General features: G+C 43.7%; 5 protein-coding genes across 5 annotated transcripts; 3 read left to right on the forward strand and 2 right to left on the reverse strand.

The window, feature by feature from the left end:
- The first annotated feature begins 916 nt into the window (after window positions 1-916).
- LOC135633855 (heat stress transcription factor A-1-like) lies at window positions 917-3,607 on the forward strand. The gene is made up of 2 exons (XM_065143808.1): window positions 917-1,168; window positions 2,095-3,607. The coding sequence occupies exons 1-2, from the start codon at window positions 917-919 to the stop codon at window positions 3,184-3,186; spliced, it is 1,344 nt and encodes a 447-aa protein (XP_064999880.1). The 3' UTR covers window positions 3,187-3,607.
- LOC135632817 (inositol-tetrakisphosphate 1-kinase 1-like) lies at window positions 3,525-4,979 on the reverse strand. Its single transcript, XM_065141607.1, has 2 exons — window positions 4,837-4,979; window positions 3,525-4,762 (listed from the first exon to the last, which is right to left on the reverse strand). The coding sequence occupies exon 2, from the start codon at window positions 4,706-4,708 to the stop codon at window positions 3,722-3,724; it is 987 nt and encodes a 328-aa protein (XP_064997679.1). The 5' UTR covers window positions 4,709-4,762; window positions 4,837-4,979; the 3' UTR covers window positions 3,525-3,721.
- A 1,535-nt stretch (window positions 4,980-6,514) lies between these two features.
- LOC135633856 (uncharacterized) lies at window positions 6,515-7,702 on the forward strand. Its single transcript, XM_065143809.1, has one exon. The coding sequence runs from the start codon at window positions 6,515-6,517 to the stop codon at window positions 7,700-7,702; it is 1,188 nt and encodes a 395-aa protein (XP_064999881.1).
- A 1,544-nt stretch (window positions 7,703-9,246) lies between these two features.
- On the forward strand, window positions 9,247-10,763 carry LOC135632769 (inositol-tetrakisphosphate 1-kinase 1-like). Its single transcript, XM_065141535.1, has 2 exons — window positions 9,247-9,372; window positions 9,447-10,763. Exon 2 carries the CDS (start codon window positions 9,501-9,503, stop codon window positions 10,485-10,487), a length of 987 nt encoding a protein of 328 aa, XP_064997607.1. The 5' UTR covers window positions 9,247-9,372; window positions 9,447-9,500; the 3' UTR covers window positions 10,488-10,763.
- A 27-nt stretch (window positions 10,764-10,790) lies between these two features.
- LOC135632768 (heat stress transcription factor A-1-like) lies at window positions 10,791-13,737 on the reverse strand. Its single transcript, XM_065141533.1, has 2 exons — window positions 13,056-13,737; window positions 10,791-12,114 (listed from the first exon to the last, which is right to left on the reverse strand). Exons 1-2 carry the CDS (start codon window positions 13,305-13,307, stop codon window positions 11,023-11,025), a joined length of 1,344 nt encoding a protein of 447 aa, XP_064997605.1. The 5' UTR covers window positions 13,308-13,737; the 3' UTR covers window positions 10,791-11,022.
- Between the last annotated feature and the right edge of the window lie 1,391 nt (window positions 13,738-15,128).

Here is a 15,128-nt window from a genome sequence, read left to right on the forward strand (position 1 = left end):
AGCCCACGTCAAATCAAATTCTTTTACTTTTTTAAGAGTATCGTGGTAAGATGACACATCATTTATGATTATTTCCCGTTTCATGATCCGCGATGGTAATGCAATAAGTCATGTTGAAAATTGAGGATACAATTGACACGACCTTTCCTCGGCCAACATTGCAGAGTGATTGATTTGAATCAATCAATTGAAGCAAAAAGAATCACTCGGCTCTCACGTGCGGCACTGCCGGTCTTAATCCAACGGCCAGTGTTGCTACGTGAGATAATTCGGGAGGTCAACTAGCATCTCCACCCGGGCCACAGCATCGGGCCCACGATGTACTCCAATCCCATCTCTTCCCGTTTAGGCGGGGAAGCGACGGCGGGTGGGAAATACCAAAACTGCTCGTTCGTTCCACGACAGCAGACTCCCCCGTAACCGCACACGTGGGGCCCTTTTACTTATTATAGTGTCATACCGTTGGTGATCGAGGTAATTTTTACAATGTGTGGGGACATAATAGTATTTTGATTCATTGCGAAGGAAAGACGTCGGTGTCGTCGCGGGCTAATTAAGGAATCATCTTTTACGATGACGTACGCGGATCCTCTCCAATTAAACTTTCGATTGGTGTCATCCAATTCGTGCACCGGAACCGTCCGGTGACATGGACCGCGCCTTTAAGCATGTGGGTCCATCCGTCATTTTGAATGTGAGCGGTACGATCACGATCCGATGCTATCTCACCATTCATTGAGATATCTTTGTTGCTCAAAGACAGCGCCGGGGCAGTTCGACAAGGAACGAGAGAGGAGGACGGAGCCCTACGATGGCTTTACCTTCTCGTGCGATCGGATGATGAGCCCTGAACTCCGATCTCATCTCCGAATTCTGTTTCCGCCCGCTAGATCGCAACGAGGAGGGCGGAGGAGCGATGGAGAAATGCGGGGGAGATGGAGAAGCGGTGGCGGGTGCGATCCCCGGGATGAACGGGAGTGCGCCGCCGCCGTTCCTCAGCAAGACGTACGACATGGTGGATGATCTGGGGACCGACGCGATCGTTTCGTGGGGAGCCGGGAATAACAGCTTCGTGGTGTGGAACACGGCGGACTTCGCTCGGCATCTCCTGCCCAAGTACTTCAAGCACAGCAATTTCTCTAGCTTCGTGCGGCAGCTTAATACCTACGTAACGCCCTTCCGTCCTCTGTTTACTTTGATTAATATATGTTTGATTCACGTTATTCTGTCATTTCCAATCCAATTTTTCGGTAGTTGCAGTTCCTCGTTTCAATCGGTGAGGGTCGATGGATAATACCTAGGGACATGGTAGGACAAAAGAATCCCAAACATTGGTGCCATTAGAGGTTGATCGCAAGACATTGTCCTCTAAATTAGGAAAAGCATAGTAGATTAATCTTCAAACCCCTCCAGCATCGACGTTATCCTGTGACCTCTGTCACTTTGAAGTCATGAAAATGATCGAGAATGTCGATGATGAGCTATACCGAGTTTGAACTTTTGATGCATAGGAATTGTTACGGAGTTTTCTCACTAAAATTCTACTACATTTTGTTTGATTAAGTGATTGTTTCATGAAAGTCAAAATTGGTCCAAAACAACAGTTCTAAATTTAGAACTACAACCTACAAGAGTTGTAGAACTCAGAATGAAAACTAGAAGAAAGAAACAAAGAAGAGGTTTTAGCAGAAATTGATGTGAGAGATGGATAATTGCTTTGTCTTTTATGCAATAAGGCTACGAATTGTTTGATGAACTAATCTGTGATGCTAACTCTTGGAAGGCCAATTCTCTTGGAGAATTCCATGATAGGAGGGTCATTTCCTTTTACTTCTTTTCTTCTAAATAAACAATAAAGTCCCATGATTGGTATCAAGAGACAGTTTTCAGAATAGCTTTAGCTTTAGCCATGAATTGACTCTGTTTGAAGTATTAAACCGGAGCTTCTTTGTATGGAATCTTTACCTTCAAGATTGAGATTCTTCACTCGTATATGACTTTATTAATCCTAACTTGGTCGAAGAACATGTGTGCTTGTTGAGGTGAAAGATGTCAGACAAGTAAGTGCTTGGCTGAAGAGGGATTTATGTGCAGGGTTTCAAGAAAGTTGATCCTGATCGCTGGGAGTTCGCAAATGAGGGATTTCTAAGAGGTCAAAAGCAACTCTTGAAGGCTATAAACAGGCGGAAACCATGTCAGTCACATGCCCGTAGCCAACCAGAGCAGACTCCACCACAGAATTCTTCTGTTGCGGCATGTGTCGAGGTAGGCAAGTTTGGGTTGGAGGAAGACATCGAGGGGCTAAAAAGAGACAAGAATGTACTCGAGCAGGAGCTCGTCAGGCTGCGGCAACAGCAGCTAGCCGCGGATGATCAGTTAGAGACATTTGTCAAACGCCTTCATGGCATGGAACAACGGCAACAACAAATGACGTCGTTCCTGGCGAAGGCCATGCGGAACCCTGCCTTCTTTACACAGTTTTTGCAGCAGAGTGATGGAAACTTACGCATACATGGAGTTAACAAAAAGCGAAGGCTTCCAAACCAAGGAGGTCGGATAGTGAAGTATCAGTCACTGATCAACGAAGCAGCCAAAGCAATGCTGAGGCAGATACTCAAGATGAACACATCTCCTAGGATAGAATCTTCGGCCAATTCCGATGATCTCTTGAGAGAGAACTTCCAGTCTTTGTATGAAGCGTTTGAAAGTACTTCTCGTGTTACACTGTCGGAGGTCCCTTCAGATTCTAGAGTTTCATACGTGCCTGCCAGCTCTGGTTTTGATCAGTCTTCTGCAGCAGTAGCAAAAACGATGGAAACAGGTGAACTGACCGGCATAGGAGTGTTATCGGACATTGCTCCTTCTCCTACTGATTTAAGCATTTCCGATTTGTCCGAGCTACTTGGAGTTGAGAATCCGGCAGTGCCTGTGCCTATCGAGATAGATGACTTTTCGGCACATACTGATATTAACTTTCCTGATGATGAAGAGAAACTCCCCGGCATAGTTGATGCATTTTGGGAGCAGTTCTTCACGCCTAGCTCTCTGTCAGGTGACACAGACGATGTCCAGTCCAGCATACAGGAGATTGAGAAAAGCACAGAGGGGGGATTACCGAACAACTCCCAACACATGGATCATCTTACAGAACAGATGGAGCTTCTTTCATCAAACATCATGATTTAGTATAGTATTTACGTATCTCAGGGCTACTGCAACCTTGGATAGGATAGATACCACATACGATTCGTCATCATACGACATCTGTTCTACCTGTTGTCAAGTAATTCTTTGAGATGCTACCATCTTCCATTAAAACCTAAAAGCAGTTGTGACCCTAATATCCTGCAGTTGCTTGCTGATTGAGAATCTCCAAAAGGAAGTTACATGATTGGAAGTCCGAAGCAGAGCACAACAAATATCAACCAAGAGAAAACGAAGGAAAGATAGTAAGAAGCTCGGGAAATTGCAAATTTCATGTGCTATTCTTTTGAATGGAACCTCAGAGTATACACTTGTAATTGTCGAGAAGACGCATGTTAGCAGCAGATGTGACTAATTCTTGCCACAGAATGAAGGATGTACATCGTCAATGTAAGAACCAAAATGAACTAATTCTTGCTCAACCTACTTATTGCAGCCAATGGTCGGATCATCGTCAAGGCATCATTCAACAGTCTCCGTATCTACTGTCACGTTGCGGTGACTGCCAACCGAACGCTTACGCTTCTTTGTCGTCGTTGCCGGTGGCGGAGCCTCCGGCCTCTTTTACTTCCTTCTCATGGACGATGTTCCAGAAGAAATCCGTTAGAACTCCCTCATACGATGGCATTTTCGCAAACCCAGGGAAGTAGTTAATGTCGATCACAAGGTAATGGGTGCCGACCTTCACATCCCTGAGGACGTCAAAATTGAAGAGGCGGAGTCCCAACGCCCGCCTCAAACCCCTCGCTATCTCCGTGACAAAGCTCAATGGCGGCAACTCCGCCTCATCCAGTTGCATGTAATACTCTGCCTTCGACGAGACCTGTGTCGTCATGTTTGACACCTGCGAGAAGGTCACCGATCCCTCGGAACCCTCCAACTCCTCTTCGGTGACATCCGGGAGGGACTTCCTCTTCACGCACTGCACGTAATCCCCCACCACATACACCTTGAATATGACCCCGCCATGGTTCACAAACTCCTGCAGCACCAGCGGCGGTTTGAGCTTTAGGAGGTCTTCCCGGTGGAAGACCAGGGACATCTTATGAGACTTGGCGCTGCCATCGGCTACCAGGGGCTTCGCAATGATGGGTAAGCGGAGGGCCTCGACGACGTTGGAGTTGAGCGTACCGGAATCATAGACCACGAGCTGGCTTGGGATCCCAAAGGTCTCCCTCTGCTGGGGAATCTTGAGCTCGGAGACGACCTGGAGCATCGAGATGCGGTTGTGGAGGCGCGTGATGGCGAGGGGAGGGTCGACGATGGGGACGCCAGGGTTCTTGGTGGCGAAACCGTCAAGCTGGGCCTTCCAGTCCTCGCCGTGGAGCTTGTGGAGCACGCAATCAAAGGGTCCCTGTTCGGCGAGCGGCCGAGTGGTGTCGATGGGAACGAGATCGACGCCCCGCTTGCGTGAGAGGTCGACGAGCGAGGGCTGGATGAAGCTCTTCTGCTTCTTGGGAGCGAGTGCGTAACCTACTGTGAATCTCCGAGGGTTTTCCGCCATGCCGACCTCTTAATCCCTGGAAACTCGTCGAATTCCTCCTCAGTCTCCGATTGCCTGCCAAACAAACCGCATTTTAGAAGAACACATCGATTGGAATCTACGCTTCTTGAACCGAAATCATCGATTACCAAGAGCAGAACATGAGGTGAAGCGACCAAGAATTGCCTGACAAATTAATGTCATTTGTGAATGTTTGCTGCACTAAGTGATCCAGATAAGCAAGCGAATTAAATATAACATAACCAGTAGCTATGAGATCGATTGGTACACTTTACGGTTATGATTGCGGTCCGTTACTTATGAATTAGATTTTCTACTAAGTAACTGAGTTAGTTATGAATTAGTTCGGACGGTTCGGTCAGTTACTAACTGACATTTCTTGTCAATTACTTTACGGTTATGATTTCGGTCAGTTATTTTGAGTAGCCACCACAACATCTTCAACCGGTTGGGTCAGTTACTTTGTGTCAGTTACGGTTATGATACCAAATTCAAAGGAATGACACTTGCAATGGCCTGGGTATCAATCATTTGTCACGATAATTACTAATTCCAAATCTCTTGGTGACATAGTAGACTTATATTTTGGTGGATGGATAACCCACGAAAAATTTTGGAACCCAATCTATATGTTCAAGAGTTACTCATCGTTATATAATAATGATGAGTTTACGTGAAACTGATTAGGATTAACATGCATTAGACTGGATACCAACTCAACTAAGAAGCTTAGGCTTTATCCAATATATATCACTCAGATTCTTTTACTCTATTTCTTATTTCTCTTTCTATCCCTCTAATATCATTATTTATTTTAATATTAACTAAACTATCTGCTAGAGTAAAATATCATTGACGTCTTAGTTAACTAACGTGATATGATCCCAACTCATGTTTGTAGGAATATTCAAGATTTCTCTTAGATAGAAATACTACTCATGTTTGTAGGAATATTCAAGATTTCTCTTAGATAGAAATACTGAGCTCCTGTAATAAAAATATCATCTGGAGATGAAAATACTATGCTCTCGAGATATCACCTACACAAAGATCAAGGTCGAAAGGAGTTTCATTACTCTAATGTTTTAGTTAGTAATATGAGGTCCTCAAACGTGGGTTCAAGTAGTTTAAAAGAAATTCCTTGTGTTGGGTTTAAAGTATTTTTGTATACCTTAGATAAGAATGAAGCTTGTGATTGTCTTCCTTATCATGATAAACGAGAAGAAAAATTTTATTTTCTTGCTTTGAATCTTCCTCACATAGATAATGGTGACTTGGATCTCACATGGTAATCACATGTTAGCCATAATAGACTCACTATTATATATCATTTTCTCCTGATATTTAAAGAATCGATACATAATTTTCAAACTATAAAACTTTCAACATTTAAAGAAGCAAAATAAAAGCTAAAACTTTTAAAATTAAGAAAGGTAGGGAAACCTACCTCTTGTCAACAGGGTGTAACTCCTCGTTCCTCCCGCTGTCACTAGGTGAGAAACGAAGAAGACAAATCCCTCACTTTAAATAGGAGGAGGTGAGCCTCTATTAAGGGAAATTTATTTTAATTTTCGTATTTATTTAATATAAATTATTTTTATTTAATATACTAACAAATATGATATCATCATATTTGGAATACTTAATAGTTATTTCCTTAATTCATATCAACAAACAAGGAAGTAGATTAAGATTTCTTTAAATTATAATAACAAGTAAGGAAATAAAATCAATTCCTAACTTAAATATTTGATTTGATTACACATATTCTATATAAAGGGAGAGTCATTGTCCACCTTCCCTTCCATGGCTTATATGCTCAAGAACACCAGGAGTATCGACTTCGTTGGTCGGGAGAAGCTCCGGAAAAGATGTCCTCTTCGTGATGATTTGATTGCCGAGATCCTCTCCTACCGCCCGGCGAAGACCTTCGTTAGGCTCCTCTCTGTTTGCAAGACCTTCCACCAATTGTCGTTCGACTACCATTTCCACCATTTGCAGTCGTACCACAACACGACCATCTCCGGCTTCATAGTCGAGTATCATGGCACCAACCTATCCCTCCTCAAAGTTGACCCCTGCACCGGCGTGCCCAAAAGCAGCCTCGAATTTCTTAGGAATAGCAACGCCACAATCCTCGGGTCTGCCGGTGGCCTCATCTTCGTCTTGCATGGGAACGAGGGATCGTCCGATGCTACTACTAGTAGCATATTTGTCTACAACCCAGCTCGTAGAACTCGGTGTCGTCTCCCCACCCCATCGGGCGTGCGTTTGATGGGTGGCATCGCGGTGAAGTTCACGGACGATAGTGACGTGGTGACAGAAGCCTACAAGCTAGTCTACCTCTCACCGACCTGGGAATGGAGCGTGTTGCACCACTGCCTGGTCTACGACTCAGCGACTAGGGCATGGACGATGGACAAGGAGCTCAACCTGGGAGCGAGGGAACTAAACTACGAGCATCCGGTGGTCTGCGGAGATGTTGTATTCTGGGCATCAGACTGGCGATCGTGCACGAAGGTTGACCCGTACGTCGTCGCCTTCGATGTGAGAGAGGAGTGTACACAAATCATCCATCTACCGAAAGAAGCAGCCATCTGCTGCGACGACACAATTGGGATAGCTACGTGGGAGGGGAACTCGTTGTGCCTGATCCATTACCGCATGCTTTCTTGTGGGTTCACTCTGTGGCTTCTGAGGAAGGCGAGAGACGGTGCGACAGGATGGGTGAAGGCAAATGAGATAAGCTTGGCCGAGATGGGGCTCAAGAATAGATGCTTCGTAAGCTCCGTTATGCTGTGTAAGGTGGCGAAGACGGTGCTACTTGTTTTCACCATCATTAACAAGGCATACAGTTGTGAGCAATACGCTTCGGCCATGCGGCCAGCAAGAGGAGCCGTTGTGAGCAATCTGAAGAAACTTTTCCTTTTCCCTTTTTTTCTGCTTCTGCTATATAATAGTATCATATCCTCGGATCAACCTTTTATTGAGTAATGTGCAAAGATATATGAATGTAATTACTGAGATTTATGAGAGAGAAGATTTATACACTCAGTTCAAAAGAATCACACACCGTCTTAAATTTTTAAATTATATAATAATGATGAGTTTACGTGAAACTGATTAGGATTAACATGCATTAGACTGGATACCAACTCAACTAAGAAGCTTAGGCTTTATCCAATATATATCACTCAGATTCTTTTACTTTATTTCTTATTTCTCTTTCTATCCCTCTAATATCATTATTTATTTTAATATTAACTAAACTATTTGCTAAAGTTAAATATCATTGACGTCTTAGTTAACTAACGTGATATGATCCCAACCCATGTTTGTAGAAATATTCAAGATTTCTCTTAGATAGAAATACTGAGCTTCTGTAATGAAAATATCATCATTTGGAGATTAAAATACTATGCTCTCGAGGTATCACCTACACAAAGATCAAGGTAGAAAGGAGTTTCATCACTCTAATGCTTTAGTTAGTAATATGAGAACCTCAAACGTGGGTAAGTAGTTTAAAAGAAATTTCTTGTGTTGGGTTTAAAATATTTTTTTATATCTTAGATAAGAATTAAGCTTTTGATTGTCTTCCTTATCATGATAAACGAGAAAAAGATTTTTATTTTCTTGCTTTGAATCTTCCTCACATAGCTAATGGTGACTTGGATCTCACGTGGTAATCACATGTTAGTCGATAATAGACTCACTATCATATATCTTTTTCTCATTTGCAAGGACAAGCTAAATAATAGTGACCACATAATTCTATTTTCATTTGGTTATGACGAACATCTAGCATATTTTCTCTATCATTATTTAGGAAATCGAAAGTTATTGTATAGAAGTCATCCCGATAGAGTTACAATATATATATATATATATATATAGTCTTAGGCTTGTTTCATCGAAAGACCATATATTTTCGTTACAAAATATGCTTAAAGTAAACATTTATGCATATGCATACTCAACAAACATTTCATGAAACACTAAAATTAATATTTTAAAAATATCTACTTTAATTTTAAAAATTAATAAATATATTATTTGTTATATTTATGATGCATAGACATCATAAATCATATTACTAGGTAAAGACAATAAATATATTTTTCGTGTTTTTATTGATATATTAGTTGTAATTTAATATACGTAACTCTTGGACTTACAGATTGGGTTCCAAAATTTTTCATGGGTTATCCATCCACCAAAATATAAGTTTACTATGTCACCAAGAGATTTGGAATTAGTAATTATCGTGACAAATGATTGATACCCAGGCCATTGCAAGCAAGTGTCATTCCTTTGAATTTGTTATCATGGATCAAAGAAGAACAGCGATCAGTTGAAGTTGTTGTGGTGGCTACTGAAAGTAACTGACCGAAATCATAACTGTAAAATAACTGACAAGAAAATGTCAGTAACTGACCGAACCGTCCGAACTAATTCATAACTAACTCAGTTACTTAGTAGAAAATCTAATTCATAAGTAACGGACCGCAATCATAACCGTAAAGTGTACCTATCGATCTCGTAGCTACTGGTTATGTTATATTTAATTCGCTTGCTTATTTGGATCACTTAGTACAGCAAACATTCTCAGATGTCATAAATTTGTCAGGCAATTCTTGGTCGCTTCACTTCATGTTCTGCTCTTGGTAATCGATGATTTCGGTTCAAGAAGCGTAGATTCCAATCGATGTGTTCTTCTAAAATGCGGTTTGTTTGGCAGGCAATCGGAGACTGAGGAGGAATTCGACGAGTTTCCAGGGATTAAGAGGTCGGCATGGCGGAAAACCCTCGGAGATTCACAGTAGGTTACGCACTCGCTCCCAAGAAGCAGAAGAGCTTCATCCAGCCCTCGCTCGTCGACCTCTCACGCAAGCGGGGCGTCGATCTCGTTCCCATCGACACCACTCGGCCGCTCGCCGAACAGGGACCCTTTGATTGCGTGCTCCACAAGCTCCACGGCGAGGACTGGAAGGCCCAGCTTGACGGTTTCGCCACCAAGAACCCTGGCGTCCCCATCGTCGACCCTCCCCTCGCCATCACGCGCCTCCACAACCGCATCTCGATGCTCCAGGTCGTCTCCGAGCTCAAGATTCCCCAGCAGAGGGAGACCTTTGGGATCCCAAGCCAGCTCGTGGTCTATGATTCCGGTACGCTCAACTCCAACGTCGTCGAGGCCCTCCGCTTACCCATCATTGCGAAGCCCCTGGTAGCCGATGGCAGCGCCAAGTCTCATAAGATGTCCCTGGTCTTCCACCGGGAAGACCTCCTAAAGCTCAAACCGCCGCTGGTGCTGCAGGAGTTTGTGAACCATGGCGGGGTCATATTCAAGGTGTATGTGGTGGGGGATTACGTGCAGTGCGTGAAGAGGAAGTCCCTCCCGGATGTCACCGAAGAGGAGTTGGAGGGTTCCGAGGGATCGGTGACCTTCTCGCAGGTGTCAAACATGACGACACAGGTCTCGTCGAAGGCAGAGTATTACATGCAACTGGATGAGGCGGAGTTGCCGCCATTGAGCTTTGTCACGGAGATAGCGAGGGGTTTGAGGCGGGCGTTGGGACTCCGCCTCTTCAATTTTGACGTCCTCAGGGATGTGAAGGTCGGCACCCATTACCTTGTGATCGACATTAACTACTTCCCTGGGTTTGCGAAAATGCCATCGTATGAGGGAGTTCTAACGGATTTCTTCTGGAACATCGTCCATGAGAAGGAAGTAAAAGAGGCCGGAGGCTCCGCCACCGGCAACGACGACAAAGAAGCGTAAGCGTTCGGTTGGCAGTCACCGCAACGTGACAGTAGATACGGAGACTGTTGAATGATGCCTTGACGATGATCCGACCATTGGCTGCAATAAGTAGGTTGAGCAAGAATTAGTTCATTTTGGTTCTTACATTGACGATGTACATCCTTCATTCTGTGGCAAGAATTAGTCACATCTGCTGCTAACATGCGTCTTCTCGACAATTACAAGTGTATACTCTGAGGTTCCATTCAAAAGAATAGCACATGAAATTTGCAATTTCCCGAGCTTCTTACTATCTTTCCTTCGTTTTCTCTTGGTTGATATTTGTTGTGCTCTGCTTCGGACTTCCAATCATGTAACTTCCTTTTGGAGATTCTCAATCAGCAAGCAACTGCAGGATATTAGGGTCACAACTGCTTTTAGGTTTTAATGGAAGATGGTAGCATCTCAAAGAATTACTTGACAACAGGTAGAACAGATGTCGTATGATGACGAATCGTATGTGGTATCTATCCTATCCAAGGTTGCAGTAGCCCTGAGATACGTAAATACTATACTAAATCATGATGTTTGATGAAAGAAGCTCCATCTGTTCTGTAAGATGATCCATGTGTTGGGAGTTGTTCGGTAATCCCCCCTCTGTGCTTTTCTCAATCTCCTGTATGCTGGACTGGACATCGTCTGTGTCACCTGACAGAGAGCTAGGCGTGAAGAACTGCTCCCAAAATGCATCAACTATGCCGGGGAGTTTCTCTTCATCATCAGGAAAGTTAATATCAGTATGTGCCGAAAAGTCATCTATCTCGATAGGCACAGGCACTGCCGGATTCTCAACTCCAAGTAGCTCGGACAAATCGGAAATGCTTAAATCAGTAGGAGAAGGAGCAATGTCCGATAACACTCCTATGCCGGTCAGTTCACCTGTTTCCATCGTTTTTGCTACTGCTGCAGAAGACTGATCAAAACCAGAGCTGGCAGGCACGTATGAAACTCTAGAATCTGAAGGGACCTCCGACAGTGTAACACGAGAAGTACTTTCAAATGCTTCATACAAAGACTGGATGTTCTGTCTCGAAAGATCATCGGAATTGGCCGAAGATTCTATCCTAGGAGATGTGTTCATCTTGAGTATCTGCCTCAGCATTGCTCTGGCTGCTTCGTTGATCAGTGACTGATACTTCACTATCCGACCACCTTGGTTTGGAAGCCTTCGCTTTTTGTTAACTCCATGTATGCGTAAGTTTCCATCACTCTGCTGCAAAAACTGTGTAAAGAAGGCAGGGTTCCGCATGGCCTTCGCCAGGAACGACGTCATTTGCTGTTGCCGTTGTTCCATGCCCTGAAGGCGTTTGACAAATGTCTCTAATTGATCATCCGCGGCTAGCTGCTGTTGCCGCAGCCTGACGAGCTCCTGCTCGAGTACATTCTTGTCTCTTTTTAGCCCCTCGATGTCTTCCTCCAACCCAAACTTGCCTACCTCGACACATGCCGCAACAGAAGAATTCTGTGGTGGAGTCTGCTCTGGTTGGCTACGGGCATGTGACTGACATGGTTTCCGCCTGTTTATAGCCTTCAAGAGTTGCTTTTGACCTCTTAGAAATCCCTCATTTGCGAACTCCCAGCGATCAGGATCAACTTTCTTGAAACCCTGCACATAAATCCCTCTTCAGCCAAGCACTTGTTTGACATCTTTCACCTCAACAAGCACACATGTTCTTCGACCAAGTTAGGATTAATAAAGTCATATACGAGTGAAGAATCTCAATCTTGAAGGTAAAGATTCCATACAAAGAAGCTCCGGTTTAATACTTCAAACAGAGTCAATTCATGGCTAAAGCTAAAGCTATTATGAAAACTGTCTCTTGATACCAATCATGGGACTTAATTGTTTATTTAGAAGAAAAGAAGTAAAAGGAAATGGCCCTCCTATCATGGAATTCTCCAAGAGAATTGGCCTTCCAAGAGTTGGCATCACAGATTAGTTCATCAAACTATTTGTAGCCTTATTGCATAAAAGACAAAGCAATTATCCATCTCTCACGTCAATTTCTGCTAAATACTCTTCTTTGTTTCTTTCTTCTAGTTTTCATTCTGAGTTCTACCACTCTTGTAGGTTGTAGCTCTAAATTTAGAACTGTTGTTTTGGACCAATTTTGACTTTCATGAAACAATCACTTAATCAAACAAAATGTAGTAGAATTTTAGTGAGAAAACTCCGTAACAATTCCTATGCATCAAAAGTTCAAACTCTGTATAGAACTAGAACCATTACCTAGCTCATCATCGACACTCTCGATCATTTTCATGACTTCAAAGTGACAGAGGTCACAGGATATCGTCGATGCCGGACGGGTTTGAAGATTAATCTACTATGCTTTTCCTAATTTAGAGGACAATGTCTTGCGATCAACCTCTAATGGCACCAATGTTTGGGATTCTTTTGTCCTACCATGTCCCTAGGTATTATCCATCGACCCTCACCGATTGAAACGAGGAACTGCAACTACCGAAAAATTGGATTGGAAATGACAGAATAACGTGAATCAAACATATATTAATCAAAGTAAACAGAGGACGGAAGGGCGTTACGTAGGTATTAAGCTGCCGAACGAAGCTAGAGAAATTGCTGTGCTTGAAGTACTTGGGCAGGAGATGCCGAGCGAAGTCCGGCGTGTTCCACACCACGAAGCTGTTATTCCCGGCTCCCCACGAAACGATCGCGTCGGTCGCCAGATCATCCACCATGTCGTACGTCTTGCTGAGGAACGGCGGCGGCGCACTCCCGTTCATCCCGGGGATCGCACCCGCCACCGCTTCTCCATCTCCCCCGCATTTCTCCATCGCTCCTCCGCCCTCCTCGTTGCGATCTAGCGGGCGGAAACAGAATTCGGAGATGAGATCGGAGTTCAGGGCTCATCATCCGATCGCACGAGAAGGTAAAGCCATCGTAGGGCTCCGTCCTCCTCTCTCGTTCCTTGTCGAACTGCCCCGGCGCTGTCTTTGAGCAACAAAGATATCTCAATGAATGGTGAGATAGCATCGGATCGTGATCGTACCGCTCACATTCAAAATGACGGATGGACCCACATGCTTAAAGGCGCGGTCCATGTCACCGGACGGTTCCGGTGCACGAATTGGATGACACCAATCGAAAGTTTAATTGGAGAGGATCCGCGTACGTCATCGTAAAAGATGATTCCTTAATTAGCCCGCGACGACACCGACGTCTTTCCTTCGCAATGAATCAAAATACTATTATGCCCCCACACATTGTCAAAATTACCTCGATCACCAACGGTATGACACTATAATAAGTAAAAGGGCCCCACGTGTGCGGTTACGGGGGGAGTCTGCTGTCGTGGAACGAACGAGCAGTTTTGGTATTTCCCACCCGCCGTCGATTCCTCTCCTAAACGGGAAGAGATGGGATTGGAGGACATCGTGGGCCCTACGCTGTGACCTCCCGAATGATCTCACGCAGCAACGCTGGCCGTTGGATTAAGACCGGCAGTGCTGCACGTGAGAGCCGAGTGATTCTTTTTGCTTCAATGTATTGATTCGAATCAATCACTCTGTAATGTTGGCCGAGCAAAGGTCGTGTCAATTGTATCCTCAATTTTCAACATGACTTATTGCATTACCATCGCGGATCATGAAACGGGAAATAATCATAAATGATGTGTCATCTTACCACGATACTCTTAAAAAAGTAAAAGAATTTGATTTGACGTGGGCTACAAAATAAAAGAAGTCCCTTATGTACATAAAGGCACTACTGCTCCATTCTAAAGCTGCAAGAGAGCCCAGAAGACTAATCATGAACATTAATCTAGATTGCTTGGATACTTGGCTGTTTGTGTTGGGCTGATGGCCCATATTCAGCCCACAGTCCACACCCTCTCTTAATCTAACCCTAATTAAGATTAGGGGGTGTGGTGGCTGCGTTTTAGAGGCAGATTAAGGCTATAAAAAGGCAGCAACAAGACAGATCTTTGAGGTCACGGGATTCCAAATAGAAGAAGGAGATCAAGGCAGAAAAGGAAGAGAAAGAAAGGGAAGAAGACAAGGACAACGCAGAGAGACTGTTCACAATCATCTAGCAGTGTTCTCATCTCAGGTTAGATCAAATCTACAGTAGACTCTTGCTGTGATTACTTGGGGAGGTTTTAGATATTGTGGGCAGTGACGTGATCCTTGTATCCCAGTTATTCTCTTGTGGTTATTGCTAGGGTTTTGGGCAAGAGATTGAGATTTGTATATTCATTATTCTCATAGTGGATTATCTCTAGTTTGCCCCGTGGTTTTTACCCTTCACATTGAAGGGGTTTTCCACGTATATCTTGGTGTTCTGTTTGATTGTGTTTCCATTTTATTCCGCTGCGTATTTTGGTCTTCTAGTATTTGTTCCTATACAAAGGTTATTCCTCTTTTTATCCCCATCAACTGGTATCAGAGCGGGGTTTTGGTGATTTAATTTTTGTATTTGAACATGGAGGCCAGTAATATTTCTCGCATGATTAGTTTAAATGGAAATAATTGGATGATATGGAAACCAAGAATGGAAGATCTCTTGTATTGCAAAGATTTGTATGGACCTTTGCAGGGGGATAGTGCAAAACCTACAACTATGACAGATGATGAGTGGAAGAGGTTAGATCGAAA

The sequence above is a fragment of the Musa acuminata genome, chromosome BXJ3-3 (assembly GCF_036884655.1).
Source record: "Musa acuminata AAA Group cultivar baxijiao chromosome BXJ3-3, Cavendish_Baxijiao_AAA, whole genome shotgun sequence".
Classification (NCBI taxonomy): domain Eukaryota; kingdom Viridiplantae; phylum Streptophyta; class Magnoliopsida; order Zingiberales; family Musaceae; genus Musa; species Musa acuminata.

Coding starts and splice junctions, on each gene's coding strand:
- LOC135633855 (XM_065143808.1), top strand. CDS start 917: ATGGAGAAATGCGGGGGAGATGGAGAAGCGGTGGCGGGTGCGATCCCC. Junction 1,169..2,094: donor TGCGGCAGCTTAATACCTAC/GTAACGCCCTTC, acceptor ATTTATGTGCAG/GGTTTCAAGAAAGTTGATCC.
- LOC135632817 (XM_065141607.1), bottom strand. CDS start 4,708: ATGGCGGAAAACCCTCGGAGATTCACAGTAGGTTACGCACTCGCTCCC.
- LOC135633856 (XM_065143809.1), top strand. CDS start 6,515: ATGGCTTATATGCTCAAGAACACCAGGAGTATCGACTTCGTTGGTCGG.
- LOC135632769 (XM_065141535.1), top strand. CDS start 9,501: ATGGCGGAAAACCCTCGGAGATTCACAGTAGGTTACGCACTCGCTCCC.
- LOC135632768 (XM_065141533.1), bottom strand. CDS start 13,307: ATGGAGAAATGCGGGGGAGATGGAGAAGCGGTGGCGGGTGCGATCCCC. Junction 12,115..13,055: donor TTCGGCAGCTTAATACCTAC/GTAACGCCCTTC, acceptor ATTTATGTGCAG/GGTTTCAAGAAAGTTGATCC.